The sequence below is a fragment of the Falco biarmicus genome, chromosome 4 (genome assembly GCF_023638135.1).
Source record: "Falco biarmicus isolate bFalBia1 chromosome 4, bFalBia1.pri, whole genome shotgun sequence".
In the NCBI taxonomy this organism is placed as follows: Eukaryota; Metazoa; Chordata; class Aves; order Falconiformes; family Falconidae; genus Falco; species Falco biarmicus.
Window position 1 is genome coordinate 11,090,257 of NC_079291.1, and position 23,533 is coordinate 11,113,789.

The 23,533-nt window shown below is 41.0% G+C and overlaps 1 protein-coding gene across 2 annotated transcripts in view; it reads right to left on the minus strand.

Moving 5' to 3' along the window:
* The window catches only part of GADL1 (glutamate decarboxylase like 1), a 132,962-nt gene that overhangs the window by 67,674 nt on the left and 41,755 nt on the right, over positions 1 to 23,533 (minus strand). Inside the window, exons 1-6 of one of the 2 annotated variants that reach the window (XM_056338213.1) lie at positions 17,995 to 18,152; positions 6,480 to 6,652; positions 5,579 to 5,705; positions 3,784 to 3,874; positions 2,991 to 3,097; positions 1,424 to 1,539 (exon numbers count right to left, since the gene is read on the minus strand). In XM_056338213.1, coding sequence (XP_056194188.1) covers positions 1,424 to 1,539; positions 2,991 to 3,097; positions 3,784 to 3,874; positions 5,579 to 5,705; positions 6,480 to 6,652; positions 17,995 to 18,001 — 621 coding nt within the window. In that variant the 5' untranslated portion in view covers positions 18,002 to 18,152. Of the gene's footprint in view, positions 1 to 1,423; positions 1,540 to 2,990; positions 3,098 to 3,783; positions 3,875 to 5,578; positions 5,706 to 6,479; positions 6,653 to 17,994; positions 18,153 to 23,533 lie in introns of those variants that run through there. The other variant, XM_056338214.1, reaches the window with a different exon arrangement.

The following is a 23,533-nucleotide window of genomic DNA, read 5'->3' on the forward strand; positions in this document are numbered from 1 at the left end:
ACACTAAAGACCTTAGACAAATGCCACAATATCTAACCACTAAAATGGGCAGTTTTACAGCAAGTGATTATTAAGTACTGAAGACAACACCATTTTGTGAATCAAGCAAATTATTACAGATCAAAAGCATCGCCTTACAAATAATTTACCAAGTTTCATGGTTTTGGTCTTCCGGGTGAACCAAAGAGACCAAAATAAATTTACTCTGGCAGTCAAATAAAATTTCTTTTGCCATGAAATTAAATGCTTGTTTGGTTTGGAGTATGAGAGTATATGTTTTAGTAAAATCTTGCAATGAAATAAAATGTTACTTTGCGATAAAAATTCCACATGCTTCACTTCAAAAGTATTAATGGAACATGTTTCAGTCTCATTTTCCCCTCCTTAGCTATTTTTAAGATATAATGTGGTGGATTAAGTATGAACTGGCACGCCCATTCACATGCACACTTTTCAGAAAGAAAAACCTAAATATATTTTGCATGTAAAAAAAAAATCCCTTTATTTAGGATATTTGGATTCAGTACTAAAATATATGTGCTGACTTGGACAACTTATGCAATACCTCAATCCCTCAGGCCTCTTCAAAATAAGTCTCTTGTCTATTTACACTGTAAACTGTTTGAAGCATAAACTTAACAGCTAAAATTATTCTAGTAACTATATACTTCCTAACACAAGATTCTCACTTCCACTGGGGCCTTTATATAGTGGAGTCAGAACTAGTAACAACTCTGTACTAATCAAATTATAAATTCTTAAAATTGGAGGGACAAGTGAGAGAGAAAAAAGCCTTAAAAAAATTTGCTTCAGAATAAATGTATGACTATACCTCGATTCCCACAGGCAGTTTGGGCACATATGACCCAAAAACTTTAAAGCTAGCCACATATTTTCAGTTATTTAACGAAGAACTGTCTAAAGTTCCAGCAGGTTTTTTTTTAAATGCTTTATGGTGGGTTTGGTTCTGTACCACAACCAATCTGTATCAAGACACAGGGCAGAGTGTGAGCTGCACAAAACTATCCCACAGGTCCATAAGTGCTCAGCTTAGTACAAATAAAAAACTGCAGAAAAAACTTTACATCCAAAACCTACCTAAGGTTCCTGCTAGACTTTATGCAGTGGGAAACAAAAAGCTACAGACCTCCACAACACACCACATGCATGCTGCTTCAGGTTTGCCCCATGTACTACCTATTCTTATATTAGCAAGAGCAGGAACATCTGTGTTTGTGTTCTGAAAGCAAGTAAGCTTCTGCAGGTAAACTTACCACTAGACTTCTCCACTTAGTTCCAATATTCCACGTCACACACTGACAACAAATTTATTGTAACAGTGCCCCATCAAATATGCAAATGATACAATTTTAAAGCCATTGAAAAATAAAAGCTCAACAAGCTTTTTTTGTTTTGTTTTTACCTCTTCCGAAGCGAACAGGACTAGTCTTGGCAAACCTGAAAGCCCTTTTTCCTTTATCTCAGGACAAAACTTGTATCTTGCTAAGTTCATCGCATACATATTAGAAACAGAGCCACCTGCAGAGAGACATACAAATATCATATTAGCCTGAGTCCTAGTATCTCTCCTGTGTTTCAGTGCTTGACCTATTAGGGAAAAAATAAATACAGTTAGCCTATAGATGCATCCATCATGGCCTATTTCCTTCTCAAAAGCCTACAGACCATTTGAACTTTGGGCTCTGCAGCATGCATGGAAACAGAGTGTATTTGAATGCTTTTTGGGGGTATTTCCTGAAGAATAAGAATTATGCCCAAACAGCTCTCCCCGACAGAGAACACCCTGCAACAGCTCCTTCCCATTCACCCTGAAGCACTGCCAGCTCAGCCGCCCGCACTGAGCTCTGCCGTGGCCTCACCATACACAGCCTAGGAGATCTCTTGGGCAGCCAGGGCTCATAGTATTGCGGGAAGAAAAAAGCCATTAGAAAAAAACTACAGTAAGCGGGAACTGGAAGATCTGCAAGGTGAGATCTGTATGGGCTTTATTCACTTAAAAGAACAAAACCAAAGCAGTAAGAAAACCCTGACATGAAACTAGCACAAAAAAAGTACAATTCATTTACCTTTTGACAGTACCTCAGTAAGCTTTAATTAAACAATTCTGCCATAAAAATCAAGGATTCTACTGAAAATATACATCAAATCTGATATAGGAAAAAAATCCACACCATCAGTATTTTTTTTCAAAAAGAATTCTAGGGGATTTTCGTTTGTTTGTTTTCCTACTACTACCATGTAAGCTAAAATTACTAACTTTGTTCTGTTTTTGGAGGGGGGTGTTAAATCCATTTACTCATTTAATTTCTCTTCTCACTCTCAAATTAGATAGAAAACCTTCACATTTAGCCTTATCATTTGTTATCCAAATAATCTGTGGAATAAAATCATTATGCTTCATTATTTCAATACAGTGGGCTAGAACACTGCTTTAAGAAACAATGGAAAACCACAGCTTATCAAGAAGCTTAAGAAATATTTGTTTGCTTGGCCTTATTGTAACATTTAATAAAACTATCAAAGGAATTAAGCTCACGACACTCCCACTAAGATAAATTCTGGCTCCCACAGCTGATAGGCAGGATACACAGATCAGTGTCCTCAAGCACCACTGGTTGGTGGTCTCTGGCTCATAAACTGGCTCCCTGTCTGTCAGTTTGACTCAGTGCCATGAGGTTGTTGGTATGGCTGTTAATAAGGGTAGGAAGGGCACTAGTTACAAATAATTAATTTCCACATAATTATAGATTTATATTATTTAATATAGAACTGTTTTCATTCATTTGCTGATCAGATTCACAGAATTATTACCAGAAACACGTAAAATAAGCCTGAATTAAATAGCTCTGTGTGTGCATCACTTTTTTTTTGCATGCATTTTCAAATACTCTAAATGAATCCAATGTTCATGGAATTACTGGTATTAGCTGGTTTATAATGACTCAGCTTGAAATTTAAACAGTTCCTACCTGGATTAAATAGACCATCACCTTCTTCCCAGCCTATGAACTCAATCATTTTTTTGATGACTGCTTCTTCCACCAACAGAAACACAGGGGATACTTCATATGTATATCTGAACAAAAATAAAAACATCATGATTGGCATTAAGAGTACAGAACTCATGCCACACAATATTGCTAAAACTAAATAAAGGTTTCTTGCAGCTTTCTCTAATCTATCAGAAGCTGACCACCACCAGCAGAACTCTAAACTAAAAACACTATGTATCCAACCCAGCAGAGTAGCTGACAGTTCCAGGCTGCCTTGCATTGACACTTCCACTCTCAAAGTAATTTACCAGAGTTTGCTTTTAATGTAAGTCTGACACCTAAAAATCAGTTACAATGATCTATTGAAAACAACAACTACTTTTTGTTTAGGCTTTACATTTGCAAGCAAACAACAGGCAGGTAACCATTTGCATTCTACTCTGTGTAGAATACTTCAAAGGAAATGAACAATGGAGTAAGTCCAATTAACTTTTGTGCACTAAATAAAAGTCTAGGTTTAAAAGTACTGAAAAACAAAGATCTCTCCTCTTAAGCCCCACCTCACAAACTATGAAAAAAGGCCTTGTCAGATTACCCAGCCTTCTGGCAAGCTATTCAGCAAATCCAAACTATTTTCCCTCCCAAATTCCTGCACAATTCCTACCTCCTCTGTAGTACTGAAAACAGAAATCAGAATGGGCGGGGACAAAAAAACACTGTTATTCCAAAAAGCATGCTAATTCTTCATCAAGAGAAGAACTACACTTACACACTTGGGTTCAGTGCTTCTGTAATGAAACGAGCCACTAATGAGTAATAATCTATTCCGGCATACAGCTGATTGAAAAATCTTGGATGACCTGAAAATGCAGATGAAAAGCAAGCAGTGACAAGATGTACATAAAAAAGAATATATCACAGGCCCTCTCAGTTGAACACTGATCACTGCAAACCACAATTCACTCCATCATTCTCTCAGTATATTCTGGACTTACTGTCCTTTTCTTAGGCTAGGCAATCTTTTCAAAGGAAATTTAATAAGCACTTTCAGGTCCCAAAACTAGGTCTGATTGATGTAAGTAGTGCACAGAATGAATGCAGGTTTTTCACAAGTTTTACAAATCAAAACAAGAAAAGGCATTGACAATTGAGTATACACGGTGCCTTTTAACAGTGGTCTTAAGAACCTGCAATGGATGCTTAGCCAAATTTTGCTAAGCAGTAGAATACAGAAACCTGCTGATCCCAGGCAGCTGTGCTTGTGCTCCCACCAAAGTCTGAGTATTGCAAGACAGGTAGTGTAACGGCTTGGAAAATACTGATGCAGACTTAAAACGACAAGTTAAGAGAATTTATTTACCTGCCTTGAAACACTGAGATATAACTAACTACAAGAAGATTCTGTACTATTGCTGACTATAAAAATGTCAGTTCAGCTTACGAGGGACCATCACCTAAATTTTAATCCACAGCATAGTAACTTTTACATGCAAAACCAGGTAAACTCTATGGCCCCATTTTATTATATCTGGGGCTTCACTAGATGTTTATACTTAAAGACTATTTGCCCAGCACGTTTTTACATGCAGTATCCTTCCTAAGGTCACAGTGTAACAAATGAAAATCTAACAGCAATTTGCAAAAGTAAGATAAACAGAACACCTTCCAGTAACTCAGTAATTATATCTGCATATTATTAGTGCACTCCCCCTGTAGATCAGTATTGCTATTTTTCTATGGTTTTCAAAGGCATGAGTTGACTCTCAAAATTATTTTACAGCTTTACTTTGTAGAAACGGTGACTGTAGCAGGGAACATGCCCTGGAAAAGCACAACTAACTATATCAAACGTTCTTCTTGCTTTCCAAAACACCGCTTAAGCTATGCTGCATCTGAAATCCTGAGCTACTGATCCACAGCGCTATTTCCTGAACAGATGTTGTTCATCTCTTTTCGCTAAAATTGAATTATACTACACGTGCTGCAGAAAGGTTAGCTGTAGAGAACTAATCCTGCAGAGATGTGGCGTACTGTCTCTGAAACACTGCAGGCTCTCTTCTCACAGCATCTGGAAGAGAAATTACTGCCTATCAGCAAATTAACACCCTATGAGACTATTGCTCAAAAAGAACAATAGTAAATGTAGGGTAATCATCACTAAGAATTTATGAGGGCAATGATGGTGACTCCACTCCTCACCGCTCAACAAGAAATCACGCACACAAAGGTCCTTCTCCTGCCGCCTGTTTTGCTACACTGTTATATCACACTTGTCTAGGTGACTTTCACAAGACTTCAAAATGACAGAAACTACCATTCATGTCAATGGCATTACAGGAATTAGTTTTCACTTAGTTTGCCATGATTACACATTTTAGTCAAACCTACGGTGACCAGCATTCAGTCAAACAGAAACACGGCCAAATGTTTGCATGCTTGTACAGGCAGGCAGAAAACAAACATTCACCCCCCTGGTCTTCTGAAATGCAACAGAACATTGTAAACATTATCCTGTCTTCCTAAGATAGCATACAAAATAACGTCACTAGCAATCACATTCCTACTGGTTTTGACGCTGTATTGTATAACATCCCGGCAGAGTTGCAAGAGTTTCTGATGAGATTCTCCCGTGTCCCTCATCTCCAGGTCAAGAATCTGCTTCAGTGTTTCAGGGGCTTGCCACTCACAAACCTAGTGAAGGGGATGGGGCGGGAAGACATGAGCAGTGAAAAGGTTAGCCAAGAGGAAGAGGTCATAAAGGTACAAACGCCACAATCAGCACTAGATGCCACCAGAAAATATCTCTGGTAAACCGGTCTCACAAAATCTTGGTTTTATTTTCTCTCTGGCATTGCTTGACCATAACAATTACGGTGGGAGATGCTGGAAGGCAGAAAAGCAAGAGGCCTGCAGCTCAAATTCTGTCCTTAGCTAAGGATTTGTAATCGCAGCATTTTCACATGCTGTTCTACCCAAGGGGTGAGAGAGCAACCAGTGCATGCCCAAAGGCAAGCATGATTAATTTGCAGCTCCTCTTCCCATACAGCCTCTAAAGCAGGGGTTCTGCAAAACCCATTGCAATCTCATAACACTGCCCTTTCGCAGTGGAAGCACATCTACTGTTCCTCCTTCTCCAGTACCAGTGCCCTTGAGGAGCGAACAAATAACTTCCCCTGCTCCAAACAAGAAAAACACTACACCCATTTGTCATCTCAAAGAAAGTGACCATTGTACTCTGAGATGAAAAAACTCATTATTTTCTGGCAAATATGCATGCTAACTATGTTCTTGAAAGGTTTTATAATATGATCTTTTTCAATTTGTAAGGCTGTCTTTTTATTTCAGAGCCAGGCGCAGACTAGAAGCAATTCTGAGGCTATTTAAAGTGCAATAAAATACAGCTTAGATGTATTTACTGTTTTTTTATCTCTGTTACAAATTCTCAACAACACTCTATGCCTTTACCTTTTCTGTTACATCATCAGCTTTCCGGATGACTTCTTCCATTATAATCTTACAAGCCTCTTCCACAAATTTCTCTCCTGCTTTTGAGTCCATTATTGGACCATTTAGGATGACCCCATCCACCAAAACAGCATTCTTCTTCTTCTGGAGCATCTCCTGTTTGCAAATACCAACTGTAAGATAAATAACTCATCGTTAGAGCAAGGCCTGGACAACTAAACCATCAACTAAAGAAATACTCTTTCATTGCTGAAGATTTAGTCAATTTAAGGAAAAAATTCACATGGACTTTTCACATGTACAAAAATCCTAGATTTTAGTGGAAGAATCTTTACAGACAAAAAACCCCGACGCGTTACTTCAAATCTAGATTGTTATTATGTAGATAATAATAGCCTACAGTATGGTATCTATTGCTTTCTGTAGCATACAAAAGCAGGCACGGCATCTTCCAAACACAGACGAAAATAACAGTTCTGGCCTAGAACATGATACAGCTGGATAAAGAGAAATAATGTACGAGATAATAGGTATTTTTCTTAGCTGAAAATGTTTCCTTCCATACGTCAACCCTCCTGCTCCCCTTTTTTCACAAAATAATTTTCAGCTTCATTTCCCGTATCTTTATGCTGCTCCTTCCCACCTGCCAGTCCTATTGCTCTGAGCCTTCTTCGTCCTTTGCAAAGTTTCACTGACCTACACTCCGTGAAGATTAAAACCTCTTGAGATTGCTGTCAATATCACATACCTGTACTTCTCTCCTGTCTACACTTGTCCTATTAAGTGCCCTCAGTCACTAATTACAGTAATTTTCTGTGCAGATTATCTTGTTTATTCACTTTGATGACAATCTCTTTCCTCCCCCTCACCTTCATCCCCTACAAGATGTACTCTCCTGATGTGTTCCACAAACACATTGCTGCTTCCCCCTTTACGTTACTTCTGAAAGCACATCCAGGACGCTTCTAAGACGCTAGCCGTTAGCAACAACCACATATCTATTTCATGTATTGATTTCATATGGCAAGATCAGGACTCCAGTTTTAATCAACATGAGGATAAAGGCCAAAGTGAGACATCTGGAGATATCAGGGAACAGACATTTGAAACAGTATAGCACTGAAAGGAGAAGCTGGAACTACCCATATCCAAATTATCTGGGTTACAGACAGCATCTGTCCACTGATCGCGCCTTAGAACAGCTAAGATCTACGAAGCCAGGCAGCGTTGCCTTGAAGGGTTCTCCATCTACAGTGAGGATGGTGGAAGGGTAAAGTGTATGAAGGAGAAAGTTCTATGCCCAAAACAACTTTATCGACTGCTTTACTTTTTGCTCCAGTTATAAAGTGCAGAAGAAAGGTAGCTTTTTCACATGTCTAAACAAACAACTGAATTTCCAGAAGACTGCCAGACACTGCCGTCTAACACATTCATCACACTTATCATAATTACAGCTTCTCATGCGCAGGAGGATATAGAAGAACAATTCTGCCTAGAAAAGCGTATGACTTTGAAGTCCATTGATTGAAAGAAACCCTGTCAATCCCATGAGGTTTTATTCACTGATGACTCAGAGAAGCTATTCAGTTTACTTTCACTTATCAGGAGAGATATGACAAACAAGATAAAATTCTAACATGAGATGGAACCTCAGGCTTCCCATAATACTGATAGCAAAAATGAGACCCCTAGCCTCTGCATTGCTAAAATTACTTCTATTTTTAATCCAAAGGGGTAAAATACTGAATTTTGCTGAACAAAGCAGCCTTTGGCACATTATTGTAGAAGATGCATAAATGTTCTTGTGGTACAGATACAGAACAAGAAGGTAAACAGTATTAAATCCTCAACAGGCAAAAAGGGAAAATCATAGGCATCAAAGACATCAATTCTCATCATGCTTCCCACTGCACCACAGCAGAGGCACCGTACAGAAACTGCAGCTTTGAAAGCCTTACAGGTTTTTCTCTCAAAACACAAGCTAGCAGGGCAACTTCACAAAACCCAAAACACCAGGTATTAACAAGGAATTGGAAGGCATCACGTCTTTGGGCAGAGAAAACAGGGACTATTTTTGGATTAAGAGTTATTTGATGCATAAATGGCTGCCTTAAATACCAACTAGGGTTTAACAAACACAAAAGAATCTCAACCTTGACATCACCTGGAGATGTTACCACCTCCACATATGTCAAAGGTGTTTTGTTTCTATGGAAAATCTAAAAAATTGTATGGGAGATTAATATCTATCACAGAGCACAGATGTTGGTACTTCCTTTGGTTACAGGAAGAACTGACAGTGGAGCAAAAGAACTCACTTTTTTATTTTCCCTCTGCTCCACTTCTCAGGTGTCTGCTAGAACCAAAGCTGTGCAAAAGCTTTCTGTTGGTGCCCTATTTCTGACACTTTCACACAGATACTACATGGATACTTTCATGACTTTATAATGACCTCTTCCAGGGATTGCGTAAAAAACAAAAGCAGAAGTTTACATTATTTTTTCTACCAGGTCTTTAGGGGGCTGGGTGATAGGTCTAACAACAGCTCCCTACTTGAAGCAGGTCTATTAACCTTTACACACAGTTTTACAGTCTCCATAGGAGACTGTGTGGAGCCCAAGGAAGAAGACATTCTCTAGAAAATGGGTGAGAGTCTACCACTAGTCCCAACGCATCTGTGTTGAGCCTCAGGTATAGTCTATGAAAGAGAAAGGCAAAGCAGAGGGGTCAGAAGGAAGGGGGGGAGAGGAGTCTTCATTTCAACAGCAATTTACCTGTGTAAGGCTCCAGCAAACAGTTCAGGACTTAGACCACATTATATTTCATGAAATAATAAACCTTGAAGTTATTTAACACTTTTTCAATATTTTTTTGGTTATCACTTACCGTTTCAGTCTGAACTTGCTGAGAGAAATTCTGCCCTGGATCACATCATAAGGATGCTACTGGAAATTAATAGGAACAACTATTTCATAATCAGCAGCTAAATCAAGCCCCCAAAATACACAATTTCTAAGATAAAGGTCTTCAGGTCTGGAAGAGCACTGTTGGATATACATACATCATGATTTTACTGCAAATCCTGTGAAACTTAATCTACTTATAACTAACTGACTTTGTAAGTTCTTATGAGAATTCCAAACTCTTCTTTACTGAAAAATAAACTTAAGATTCCTCTTGGTAGATTAAAAACCTTGCAGAGGAAAACAAAGCAGATCATAAAAAGATCTGAATTTCCACAATATTTTTTTATCATGTATATTAAAAGATCCTATGACCAATTCATTATGTTTTAGATAGGTGAAACTCCAGAAAGATTCAAGGTTCGCTTTTTATGTCACAGTACCCAAATTAAATAGCACATCTTTTAACACCTTCTCAGAGGTCAGCATTCAAGGTAAGAAACACACACGCTGTCTTTACAAGCTGATAATTCATGTTGGCTCTTTAAAAATGCTCAAAACATTATTTTTAAATAATTTGGGGCCTTTTATGTATCTGTCTCAAAGACACCTGATTGCACTAAGAGAATGTGTTTCACATGAAGCCCACTTCATAGAAACTGCACCTTGTCACACAAACCTTTTTTGTTTCCAAACATGATAGGCAAACCATCTAGAGATGTGGCTGCAATAAATCTACTCTTTTCTATTTAAAAATATAGAAACAGACTCCTAAGCAGACTCAGAAAACAGATTTTCAGAAAGTATATCAAATGCAATTGAGCCAAACGGCCCCAGGCTTGAAACAACTAAAACTTTACCAAATGGAAGTGCTTTAAATCAGAGATTAAGGATTATTGACTGTTGAAGATATCCTTCTGCAAAAGGGAAGACTCAATCCTGCTCCAATGGAAGGCAACTGGGCATTTAGCCACTGGCTTCAGCAGCGGCAGAATCAAGCCTGCAATTCTTACATTTTATCCTGAATGAAATATTCTATTACAGAAGCCTAAGGATTTCCAACCAGCATTTCATTTTTATGATCAATGTTATTCTCCCAGCAGAAAACAAATCAATTGGAGCTGAAATAATGCACAGAAAAATAAACATTATTTTAGATGTTTCCGTATCTTTATGTAAGCGCTACCAAGTATTTTAAAAGCTGCATCTGTGTTTCCATAAACATACAGAAAGTTTCACTGCTAAATTCTTGCACTACAGAAAGAAACTGGAGCCTTGTACTTGGCATGTTCTGACAACATTTGGGAGAGTAGAATAAAATAACCAGAAAGATTTACTGCTCGCAAGAAAGAGGCAGGAACAGAAGGGGGTGAAAGAGTAGCTTGTGCTTGAATGCAAGAGCCAAATCCTGTTCACCGCTGACTATTTGAGCAGATGCAAAAGGCTGGCTTTGGCCAAAGGCTGATTTCTCCTTTGTAACAAATGCAACAGGAATTGTCAGCATTAATCAAAAACAGAATTTCAAAGTTCTTATTCTGTATGATCTAGTCATGGTTCTTCTTTCAGAAGACCTCAGTATTTTCTCCAAATGTGTCCAGCAAAAAAAAAAGCAAACTTGAATGTCAAGACTCCACACCACCATGTTTAATGATTGCTGTGGTGCCATGTGGTGTATCAAAGCATTAAAACACAAACTTATCCCATAGTATGCAGCTATTTGAGACCCCTGGCATACATGATCTTTAAAGACACTTTTCCCCCCCCCCCCCCCTTTAATCACAGCTTTCTGTATGCACATGACTGAAGTAAAATCACTCTGGTTTTTAAAGCAAAATACATTGTTTCTTAGTAAGCTGATCTCCCAGACATGCTGCCAGGTAGAGGAGATGCAGGTTTCTTAGAATACAGTATATAAGTTGACTTGGTGTCCTGATAAGACCATCCATATGAAAAAAAAGTAGGCACAGGTCCCGTAAGGCTCATGCAATTGTGCCTGTACTAGCTGTTCCTGTTTTGCAGGTTTATGGACCCGGCCTGTGGACAGGGAACAAGCTGGGTGCTTCCCTTCAGAAGGTCTGCAACGGCCCCCCGCACCCAAGAATCCTCCGACTTGAAAATGCAGACATGACCTTCACAGAGCAGGACCAGAGGAACACAAAAGCGCTTGTGTTCAGGCTCAAAGGCCCCTCAACAGACTCTCGGAGCACACTGCTAGCACTGAACCACAACAGTACAACAAACGGGTCCTATTCTCCATCCCACACCAGAGTTTCCCATTCTGGAAGGACAGGTTAGGAGGAGAGAGAGAAATCTGGAGAGGAGCCCCACAGAGAATGCAAGGTCTGTGCTAGGAGAAAGGTTCTGCTTTCCTGAGTCCTGGCGGATCACCCTCATTAGCTGAGTGGCATGATATATTGCACCCGTTCACTGCGTGCCCAGTGTTTGCTATACACAACAGTACTAGGCAGAATATGCTTTTGTCAGTTTTTTCAAAAAAACGTTAAGAAACAAAAATCAGGAATTTTTATGTGGCCAAACCTCAGGAACTGATGTTAATATTTAATAACTTCTCAATGCCCTAACCAAGTAACTGCAGGAATGAGTCATGCGGTAACATTTCCAATTAGGAAGAAAGGCTGTGGAGAATTGGAATTCACCTTGATGCAAAACTGAGAAACGGCAGATGCCAGCAATGAAATGGAAATCACAGCACCCTGACCCCAACGAGATTCTCTCAGCTCACATGTTCTGATTTTTAACACCTCCCAACAACAGGAAGCATCTGAGAAACAAAACGGCTTTTATTTTAATTAGAACTTGCACATTGATAATGAACATTCCTTTTTCTGTGGGGAAGTAAATATATTTGCAACATACAAGTCAATCACAGGCACTATGCATGGGACAGCAAAGTTAACAACTTCAGCAGGCAAAGTTCAGACAGAAGTGGTGAATAAGTGTGACTGACATGGAATATAAAGAATCCTTGAGATTTCTTTCTCTGCTTCCCACTGGAAAAAACTGAAATGAAAATGCAATTGAGGTTGTTTTCCAAATGTAAGTCCTGCAACTTGACTTAAGAGTCCACTACAGCCTGTAATTTCATGCAAGAACTGTATTTTCAGTCACAATATAAAACCAATTTTTAACTCCAGTCTTTCAAAAATCAGCTAAGAAAGCAGTAATTTACTAAAACTGAGTTTTCTGGGATTCAATGCAACTTAAAATGTAACAATAGATGGAAAGCCTAAATTTCTTTTTAGGAAGTTTTCCCTCTACGTTCAAGTGACAGACAGAACAACTTTCACTTTTTGTTAACATCATAAACACTTCCATATTTTCTGTTTCCTACAAAGAATTTCCAATTACTGCTCACTAACTTAGGTTAACGACATTGCTCTGAGATATGTCATTATTTACTAACAACACAGGGAAGCTAGTGCACAGTAAAACGGGATGCAACTTCACAGCCCACTAGGTCCTCTGAACTAGTTTCTACATAGACATTCATAATTTATTAGCATATTATGTATGGCAAAGTAGTTCAATCCACTTTCAAAATGTAGCAAGCTGCCTTGCATAAACTACTTTAACATTGCTGGTGAGATCAGCAGCAACCACACAGATGAGGGACCCAGCAGGGCTCTGGATCCATCACTTCAGATTGTGCCTGCCTTGATTTTTCCATGTGGTTTTGGTGAAACCACTCCTGAGCTGCAAGAAGCCAAGCTGCTGGGTGACAAGACACATTGGCAAGTGCCCACAGAAGACACTGGCAGTCCTTTTCAAGGGCAGCAGCCTGGATGGTGCATGGCTGAAGCACAGACCTGACCACGCTATGCATCCTAGGGCTCACCAATGAGACTGAGTAAACGCTGCCCCAGCAGGGCAGCTGGAAGAGGCCCCGAAGCCCCACGCCACTCGCAGTCTGACTGCACTCGTATCTTCCATTTTTCCTCTAAGGAAAGCAAAAGATGGATGACCTGCTTTGGGTTTTTTTTGACCCAGCCAAAATTTTAATCTGTCATCTGAGATGAGCATCAGCACTGCAACCAAACACCAGGTACATACAGCATTTGTTGCCTGCTCTTCCCCCTTCAGGCAGGTGTAACAGCTTTTTAACAAGATCCATTGGCCCCAAAGGAGGCTCAATAATCCTTGAACAATGGAGTAGGTCTGCTTGAGAAAAACGAGTTCAAGAAGTGCAATGAGACACAAGCTCTCTTGCAGTGTAACCAGTGGAGGGATGCCAAGCTGCTTATGAGACAACCTTTCTTGTTGAAACCCTGACATTTGCCAACGGATAACATCATATTTATGAGGCTTTTCAGCTTACGTAAGGTGAGATGTTACGAAGGGCAGAGACATCCAAGCTTTACAGCCAGAAGCTCTTCCAAAGTATCTAGATTTAACCAACTACTTTGTAGAGTTATTGCTACTTCACTGACAAAAGACCTTGGTCACTAAGGGCCACTTTCTTCATCATATTTATGGCACTGAAAAACCTCTGGTCCAGTGACTTTTTCTTCAAAGACACCTTTATTTGCTGATACTTGCAAGTTTTTCATTTTAAAAAAAAAAAAAACAACACACAAATAAAAAAAAACTCAAAAAGCAAGATCACATATACTCAAGAAACAGTAATAGAGATGGATATACACACATTTCAACCAGGTCAAAGCCACTCTTTTATCGTCAGACTAGCCTGACAATAATCAACAGAAACAACTGCCACTGACAGGCCAAAAAGCAACAACCATTTGCTTTTAAAATTTATTATTTCATCATTGCACACATATAATCCCCATTAATGTTAAAATAACTTGCATGCACAGACAGGAGAATAAAAAGGGGGGGGGGGGTGGGGGGGGGTAGTGGCACCAATTTAGCCATGTAAGCTGAGTATCCTTGAGCTATCAATGCTTTATAACCAAACACCTCCAACAACCTCTATAGTCTGTGACACAAGAAAAGGCAAAAAGGGGACATAAGAAATTTAACTTTTTTTTTTTTGCAAAGCCTGAAGAGGTATTTTCTGTAAATATCTGGAATAAGCGTTAGGACTGACTGTCCCAAACCTGACTGTGGGGGGCCGGAGGAAGTCAGCAAAATACAGACATGTATTTCAATGGGTCCATTTTTTCTGTTTTAAATATGTAATAAATGCTTATGGAAATACAAATGGTCTAAAAAAAAAAGCAGACTGCTTAAAATAATCAAGGGCAGCAAAATTAAGGCACATGAAATCTAAACTGTTTAATAGGCAATAACTGCTGAATCAGTATGCAACAAGATCTCCCAATGCATTAAAAAGTCACAATTCTTGGTTGTGTAAGTGACAGCTTAAAAGATGCCTTAATCAAGAAAGAAGAATTATTTATTGAACTTCTCAAATGTCAAATTAAGCTTCTTCACTAAACATTCATTAACTGCCAAGAAAATTCTTATTAATTTTAAAGCATAACAAATGCACTCACACAGAATGCCTTTATTTGATGCAAACTTCATTTCTTGCAAACCTATGTTTCCCTTCCTCTGATGAAATAATATTAGCAAAGATCCTAATATCTTTTTTATCAGATCAGATGTTAAGATGCAGGAGAGATCCTGTCCCTCTGTTCTGACCAAAATACTAACGCGAGTGTCACATTACCAGAGCTTTAAAGTCACCCTAACTTCCAGTATGTTTTACCATGCTTCACATTACAGCTGTTTGAGATGGCAACACAGCAGCATCTTACATGAAATATATGTTTGCTGACTTATCTCCCCAGTCTGCTGGCAGACTCAAATGACGTAACACCTCAAACATACCATAAACACACACCAAGCAGCCAGCAATTCAGAAGTCAAAAAGCAGCATACTGCATAAATGCTGGCTGCTCCCTTCCCCTTGTGGTTTCCAGCTCCAACTCTGTGGTACTTGATGAGCTAGTAAACTACTTCAAATCCTGCTTAATAGACTCAGCCTTTATCCCCACAAGGAAACATCTCACCTTTTTTTTTTTTTCTTTTTTTTTTAATCCAAACACAGAATTATCCAGGCTTTCTCCATGCCAAAACAACCTTGGAATGCTACCTCATGCCAAATGACTGAAGGATATACGCAGTCAAGATCCGTTTCTGCAGCTAGAAGTCGGAATCTACAACTTGGCTGCCTCTCATTAATGGGATTTTGCTATCTTTTGCGTTACTGGGAGCATAGCCTAAAAAATCCTCCTACTCACCCCTGCACGGTCATTAAGGCTGACCATGTGGACAACGGTGATAAGGTCTGCGAGAAATTAGGCTCAATTAGCAACAAGCAAGATGAACCTCACAAGCACTTGCTTTCAGATACATTAAGGGTGCTTAAACAAAACCAAAAAAGGAAAAAAACCAAGTGTCACCCCCAAAGAGTACTCCCGCTGTATTCACCACAGTGGCCACTACAAGGGTAACTCTATGCACATCCAAGTATCTGCTCCAGCTGTACCCACTCTGCCAGCTGCTCCAGATGTGCAAAGCAAACGCAATGCTACTGCTGCAACAAGCAGGTACCTTCAGACTCTCTCTCCTAGATGTTCTCCCATATAACCTTAAAAGCTAGGAGTACATAAAACTAGTACTGAAAGGAGAAGTGCACATATCAGCCCAGAAGGCCTGGTTTTATCTGTGGATTCACAACTGCCAGGGGGAAAAAAGGCAGCTTTCAGCAGGCAGCAAAGACCTTACCACCTCAAGAACCAATGAGCCCCATTTCTTCAACAGCTCATTATAACAGGAGCAAAATCTTTCCCCTGATCCCAAATCACCTGAATTCACAAATAAAGCAACGATCACCATCTGTAGAAAAGGCTACAATGCAGCTCAACCTCCTTCACCATCCCACCCAATGTGAAGTTAATTCACCAGACACAACCTGACGGAAACCACCACAGCAAATCACTAAAAGTAAAGGGAAGAGAAGACAGGGAAAGTAAAGAATTCCTCACAAGAGATAAAAGTATGCAAAAGTTACAGATGCTACTAATGAACAAGGCAGAGACTGAAAATCCTGCAGCAATAAAGGCAGGGATTGTATTTTCATTAGATGCATTCTGTCTTAACAGTACAAAGGCAATTAGACTTTTGGTAGAATACTTCAGGCAATACTTGAACAAAAATGCTACTACCCAGCTGAAGGGGAACACCAGGATCTCAGTCTTAGCAACCACTAGCAGCTTATACTTGGTGTTGTCTTGGCAGAGGATATTAAGATAAGCTGCAAATAGCTTTTGGACCTGCTGTCACTCATACAGTACTGCCCTTGATACTCACATACTACAGCTGTTGCTACTTGCACAGTACAGCCTTAAACTACTATGCACTTTAGAACACATTTACTGCACACCAGAATTGTCACGTAACTCTACAATGCTCATTCAATTTATATCAAATCAATCAAAACGGAACCACTGTTCTTAAAATACTAAGCTTGTGGACTTTTCCTTTAAATACATTATTTTGTTTGGAGATTTTCCACCAGTAGAGTGCTAATGACTTGGGTCACCCATAAATACACGGCACTGAACATCTGGGAGACTTTCTCAACCAGGGAGTAAAAACTTTCATAGCATCTCATCCATGCTTAGGGTAAAAAAAAAAAAAAAAAAAAAAAAAAAAAGTGCCCGAGGTTTTTTTGTTTTCATAAGAGATTCCTAGTTTGGGGAGCAGATAAATTCTTATCAAGAATATTGATCTTGTAGGAAAGGGGGCAGCCATCTGCAAATGCTTTTACAATTTTCTGACTTTGCAACTGGTTTCCACTTGCAAGCCCAAGGAATTAATTTCTTAACTTTGCACATAATGGCACAGGTGAAGACCTGGTGCACCACAATTCAGTCTCTGCACTTCCTAGGCTTCCCCAGAGGTCTCATTACTGTATCAACCATAGGTCTTCCACATTCCCAACTATCACAAACACATGGTCGACTTTTATTTTTTCCTTACATAATGATGCAAGGCCTTCCTGTTATGCAGGTAAACTAGTTAACTCGGTAATACATTTGTAAAACAGGATTAACTTCTCCCTTCCTGGGGCCTTTTGCTGCAAAGCGAATCCCTGTATGTACGGCCATGCCCGTTTTATTCTGATGCCTAGCAAAAATTAAAGGACACCAGTCTTTAAGGATCATTTACTTCAACAAAAATACTGTGCCATCGTAATGTTTTTATAACCACTGTTGCAAACTCTGTACCTGATTAAACCCTTCTGGCTGCGTTACCGCGGCTCTGGAGCTGGGCAGTAGCAGCCCCCGCACGGCTCCGCGCTGGGGAAGCCCCCCCCGCCCCGCACCGTGCCTGCGCGCCCACCCTGCCTCCCTCCTCTACCCCGGGGTCCCTCTCCTGCCCGGGCCCGGCGGCAGCGGCGGCGGGGAGGCTCCGGGAGCCCCAGCAAGCCGGCGGCCGGCACAACAAGGGGCCCAAGGCCCCGCGCGGGGCGGGGAGCGGGGCGCTCCCCTCCTCCCCGAGCACCGCCGAGGGGCGCCGCGCCGGCGGCCGCTGCCTGAGGCGCGGCGGGCGGGGGCCGCTGCCCCGCTGAGGTGCGGGGTGAGGAGGGAGAAGGCGGCTCTGGCCCCGCCGGCATTTACCCTCCATCTCGCCTTCGTGGTGGGAGCCAGGTGCGGACCGGAGGGGAGGCACCTCCCCGGCGTCGCCCTGTCCGCTCCCGCGCCGAGCCGTCCAGTGCCGCGCCGCGCCCGCAGCCTTCCCCCCACACGCCGGCAGCCGCTCAGCTGCTGCCTCCGGGCCGCCTATTAATACCCTCGGCGCTGCTGGCCCGGCGCCACCGCCTCCTCCGGCGGGGGGGAGGGTGGCGGGGCACGGCCGGGCGCGGGAGGGAGCTGCCCGCAGGGTTCCCCTGCCCGCCGTGAGGGGACCGGCGGCGGGGAGGCTGCCCTAAGCAAGGAGGGAGCTTTTCTTGCCCGGGCGCTGCCCTTACTCCGAGGTCGAGGGTTCACTGCTGTCGCTGCTTGTGACAGAGTTTGTTTCGGTACCTCAAAAAAGCCTGACCCGGCGCCGTAAAACCCTTCCCGGGGGTGAGCGGCGGCAGGCGCGGTGAGGCGGCCCCTCCAGGCCGCCCCTGCCGGGCCCGCCGCCCTGCCTGCACGCTGCCGCTCTCAAAGCCCGCCGGCCGCTGAGACCTATTTTAAGGCCTCCGAGCGAGCTGGGGCTGACCTCCTTATTCCAGTTGATTCCAGGACGCCAGCCCCATTCAACGCAACACAAACCTTCTTGGTTCTCACCCCTCTATTTCCTCGTAACTGCCGCCGCCTTTAAAAAAAAAAATGCAAACAAGCTTGCTTTCTGTTAAAAGGCGTTAGTGCTGTCACAGCAAGGTCTGAAAGTGTCCAAAAACTAACCACCAAAGCCCCCAAAAGCTCACGTCTTCCTTTAAAATTTCAGCCTGATTAAAAGTTTGGCAAAGAGTTTTGGAAGCTGGTGAAATACCCAGGTGCGGATTAAACATTTATTCATGCGTAGTATCCTCATCTTTCTTGTTTGTGAGGAAACCAGCTTAGCTGTTTTCTAGTTTCAACTGCAGACTTTACTAAGTCATTAATAACTTCTACAAGTTGCAGAAGGTAATTCTGTAGCCCAACAGCTACCCTATGCTGCGAGAGATAAGTATTTGAACCTCATTGTGCTAGACAAAAATGGTAGATAGCATAAAATTAAAAGTTCATCGTTGCCTGGGAGCAAGTGATCATGGCCAGATAGCGTTCATCATGGGTGAATGAAGGACAACCCTAATCAAAACTATGTATTTCTGCTGCTTCAAAAGAGCTGATTTCCACAAACTGCAAAAAACAAGAAGGGGAGCTGACATGGCAAAACATACTTAGTGAGAACACCGAAGGGAGGGCTCTCTTAAGAACTCTATGAAACGGCCAAAAGATGATGATTTTGCAATCGTAGAAGGCAGTCACTTTCCCATAAAAGCTCAAAGCTGGCAGTTAGAAATAAAATGGAAAACAAAGATAAATGATATGTTACAGTTGCTGCAAATTACAAGTTACAATATCAAAAATTGATAAGGGGAGTTAATAGACAAGAAAAAAACTGTGGTTGTAAGAGCTGAAGGCAAATGAGACATTTTAAGCGTGTTGGGAATAAAAGAAAACCCAGCGGTGATACTGGCCCATCAGTAAATGTAGTTCATAAGCAGTTTTGTGCTGATGTGGAACATCTAAATATGTTAAATAAGTACTTCTGCACTACAAAAGAAACAAACAGATGGATCTCAAGGGGATTATGAAGAACTGCCCCAGCCTGCCAGTAATAAGAAAGACAGGAATGACCACCATTCTTCTATAAGCAAACTTAGGTAACTTTTACTCCCTGTTCCAGGATAGCTACTTGGACCCTTTCACATGTTTTAGTAAACTTTGGAATACTTGTGAAATTCCAAAGGGGTGCTAATGTTATTATCAGTAGTCAAAAAAGGACAATTGCAATGACAGGAAAATATGGGCCAACATCAGAACCCTAAAAAATAATGGGAATACCTGGTTTAAATTAAAAATATTTCAAAGACATTAATATCAATAATTCCAGTCTTTTTAATGAAGACCAGGTCTGATCACATTTCTCTGATTTTTTTATGAGATTGCTCATTTGGTTAAGTGCACATTGATGATTTCAATTGTTAAGACAGTCTGAAAGAAAATGTGGTACCCCATGATGTCATTAAAGCAGATGCCAAATTGACTAAGACTTGCCTAAAGGACTGATGACAAAAGCTAGCTGACAGTAAGGAACCTTCATTGAATGGGTCTGTTTCTGTGAAAAGGGGGTCATGTCTGAAAACAAGACAAAAAGGAGAGAAATGGTAGAGTTAATAAGGACCAAGCAATAACATGAAGTAGTCTGAACTGAGTGGCAAACTGAGCCTTGTCAAACAAAATACATTTACTGTAACTAAATCACTGTAACAAGCTTGAAAGATTGTAGGTGCTGTGTACTGAGAGGGAGATGGCACTTGCTGAAAAAGATTTAGGGGTTGTAGTCACCAATTTATCATAAACGCTCACACTGACACTGGTGACAAGAAGGATTAATCTGCATCAGAGGAGTAGGAAGTAGGGGAGATAGTTTTATCTCTGGATGTATCACTGATGAGACCAATCTCGTGTACTGTGTTCCTGCCCATGTTTTGAAAAGAAACCTTGAAAAATTGGAGAGCGAGCAGATTAAGAGCTGAAAATGTGGTTTAAGAATTGGAGAAAAATGCTGCTGTGAGACTTAAAGAGCTCAATCTGTTTATCGTTTCAAAAAGATTGACTTGATTACAGCATATAAGTACCTCTATGGAGAAAAAAAAAATACTGAATTCTGAAGGGCTCTTTAATCTAGCGGAGAATGGCATAAAAAGAATCTGTGGTAGAAACTGAAGTCAGACAAATTCAAATGAAGGACACGTTTTTTTCTTCTTAAGGTGGACAATACATCACTGGAACAAGATAACAAAGGCACCAAGACATTTTTAATGGGTTTATGTCTCCCAGCCAGGACAAGATGTCTTTCTGGAAGACAGGTTTTCACCAAATGCAGGTTACTGCCCTCAGTGCTTGTACATGCGTGAAATTTAATGAAATAGGATACAGAGGGCATCAGACCATATGACTAAAATGGTCCTTTGTGGTCTTACTTGACTATTTCTTGTTATGCTAAGTAAATATAAGAAGGGGTGGCTGCTGGTGAGCATCTGCTCAACATGATATTCTTTGTCAACTGACTGCAATCAGTCTCTGAAAAACATGACTACCCTGGGTGTGTAGGATTTTAAATGATAGCAGTACACGAGACGTTTTTGGCAAGCAGAGTATGAAACACCAAAAGACAATCAACATTAGTCACCTATTTTCATTTGTCAGTGCACTAAGCTGACAAGATTTCAATTCATCTGGGTCACAAAGGAGCTCAGAAGAGCTTAAGGAGAAGCTGAAGGAAAGGGCAGAAGCGTGAATCCATTAAAAACATTGGCCATCAGACTTAGGTAACGTGATAATTAAACTGCAAGCTTTGAAATGCTGGCAGACAAACCAGACAACTAATTCTATATGCAATATTACACTAGTAAATATACATCAGTTTTAAATATTCATGGATTTCTTGCCCAGCTTGTGCTTAAACGAATCAAGTTACCTCACCTGAAGCTATGATCCCCCATAATGAGCTGTGGTATGCAGTGAAGACTAAAAGGTTTGACACTGACAAGTAATACCTACCTCTCTGAAAGCAGCCAGGACCACACAACTGAATCATGTTGCACATAAACTATTGAGAACTGCATTTAAACATTAATGAACTAACATTCTTTTTAAATTGTTGTATTTGCCAGGATGTGAACTTGCATCTTCTCTCTTCTGCTTACAAAATTAACATAGCAATGTTCACTTCAGTGCCCTTTCTGTTCACATCACCTGTCCCCCCCTCCCTGAAGTTCGTTACATGAAGATGCAACCTGTTCAACCAGTGGGGAACCTCCTCTAAACTGTGCAGAAAACCAATGGCTGTAAACAAATAGTCAGAACACTGGAATAGCAATACATTCCTTACTGAAGGAAGAAAAAATACAGTTGGAGAGGGAGAGTTAATTTTGGAGATAGCATGTAAACTTTTTTTTGATTCCACTACTCCAAAATTGAAACCAAGGGTGCTTTCCAAACAAGAAAGCCATTTTATCTGAAAGAGACTCAAATATTTGGAACTATCTAATTTTGGCATGCAAACCCTAACACCCTGTGAATGGTTTGGACTTAAAGAAATTATTTAGAAAAATGTCAGGCCCTTTAGATGGTCTTAAAGATGGAAGCTTTCAAAATTACCATATACTTTTGCAAATCCAACCTGGAAGGTGCATAAAGTAGGGTCTCAGCTCTTTCTCTGTCTTTTTCCCAGGAGAAGCTGTGGGCTCCATTTTTAGAATTACAAAGAATTCCCAGCTCCAAATGGAGTAAACAAAAGCTGCAGGATCTCTGTGCTTGTGAAAATCAGATCCTGGGGCCTTAATAATTGAAGTGTCATGGTTACCTCTATTGGTATCAACATCACTTGTGGAACTCAAACGTTAGTAGTCTGGTGCAGGTAACTGAGATGGGGAAGAAAAAGCATTAAGAGGTTGAAGGGCATTAATTACCTTTTTGATGCCTAGAGGAGTAATGTTGCTGTGCTACTGGAGGCCAAGCAAAGGTGAAGGCTGATCATTCTATACAGTAAAGCGAAGAAGTAGTTAGGCTCTCAAGTTGCAGCATCTGATGCCTTCAAAGGAACAATATTACATTAGCTGGCTGGCAAAACACATTGTTCAGAACGTCAAGGCTCAAAACAACAAAGCATCACTAGGTGAGGCTTGAACCCTAAAGGCATCAGCAAAGACAACAAAGCCAGCAGAAAGAATGCAGAATTTAGGCAGCAAAACATGGTTACAGGACACTTCCTGGAGATTATATTCTGCATACCAAAGTGATCAGATGTCATCCCTTGAGACACACATAGGCCACACCTTCTTTTGGGCAGCAGATCAGACATCCAAAGGTCACACATCCTATGAAGAGTCTAGGTGGAGGAAAGCGTGGGGAGCAGTCCACAAACAGCAAAAGCCTCTGCATCCATAGGAGGCAGGGCAAGGAAGGACCAGTCAAATACCAGAACTCACCGCTATCCCTGCTGCTGATGCCAAGGCCAGGATGAGTGGGAGACAACAGCTGCCTAAAAAAGCCAGAGGCACTAAAATGACATCCCACCACTCACTCCACTACAGGCCTGGGCTGGACATCCAGCTCAGGCCTGTGACAACCTCATGTTGCTAGTTTTATCCATTCTTAATGCTTAAATGGAAACTCGCTCAAATTGCTGGCAAGCCTTTTGTGGTTTCATAGACCCAGCTTAAATACCCTTGTTGTGTATTTAAATCTATCAAATCGCATCTACATTTTCGGGGGGGGGGGGGGGGGGGGGGCGGGGGGGGGGAAGTAGGGTAGTCCAAACAGGACTGTTTCTGATCTTTGAACACACAACCTTTGAAGACTGACTTTCGTTGATTCAAGTCAATAATAATTACAGATCTTACTTATATTCCCATGTTTAATAAAAAACCCTTGCAACATACATTATTAAAGGACAGAC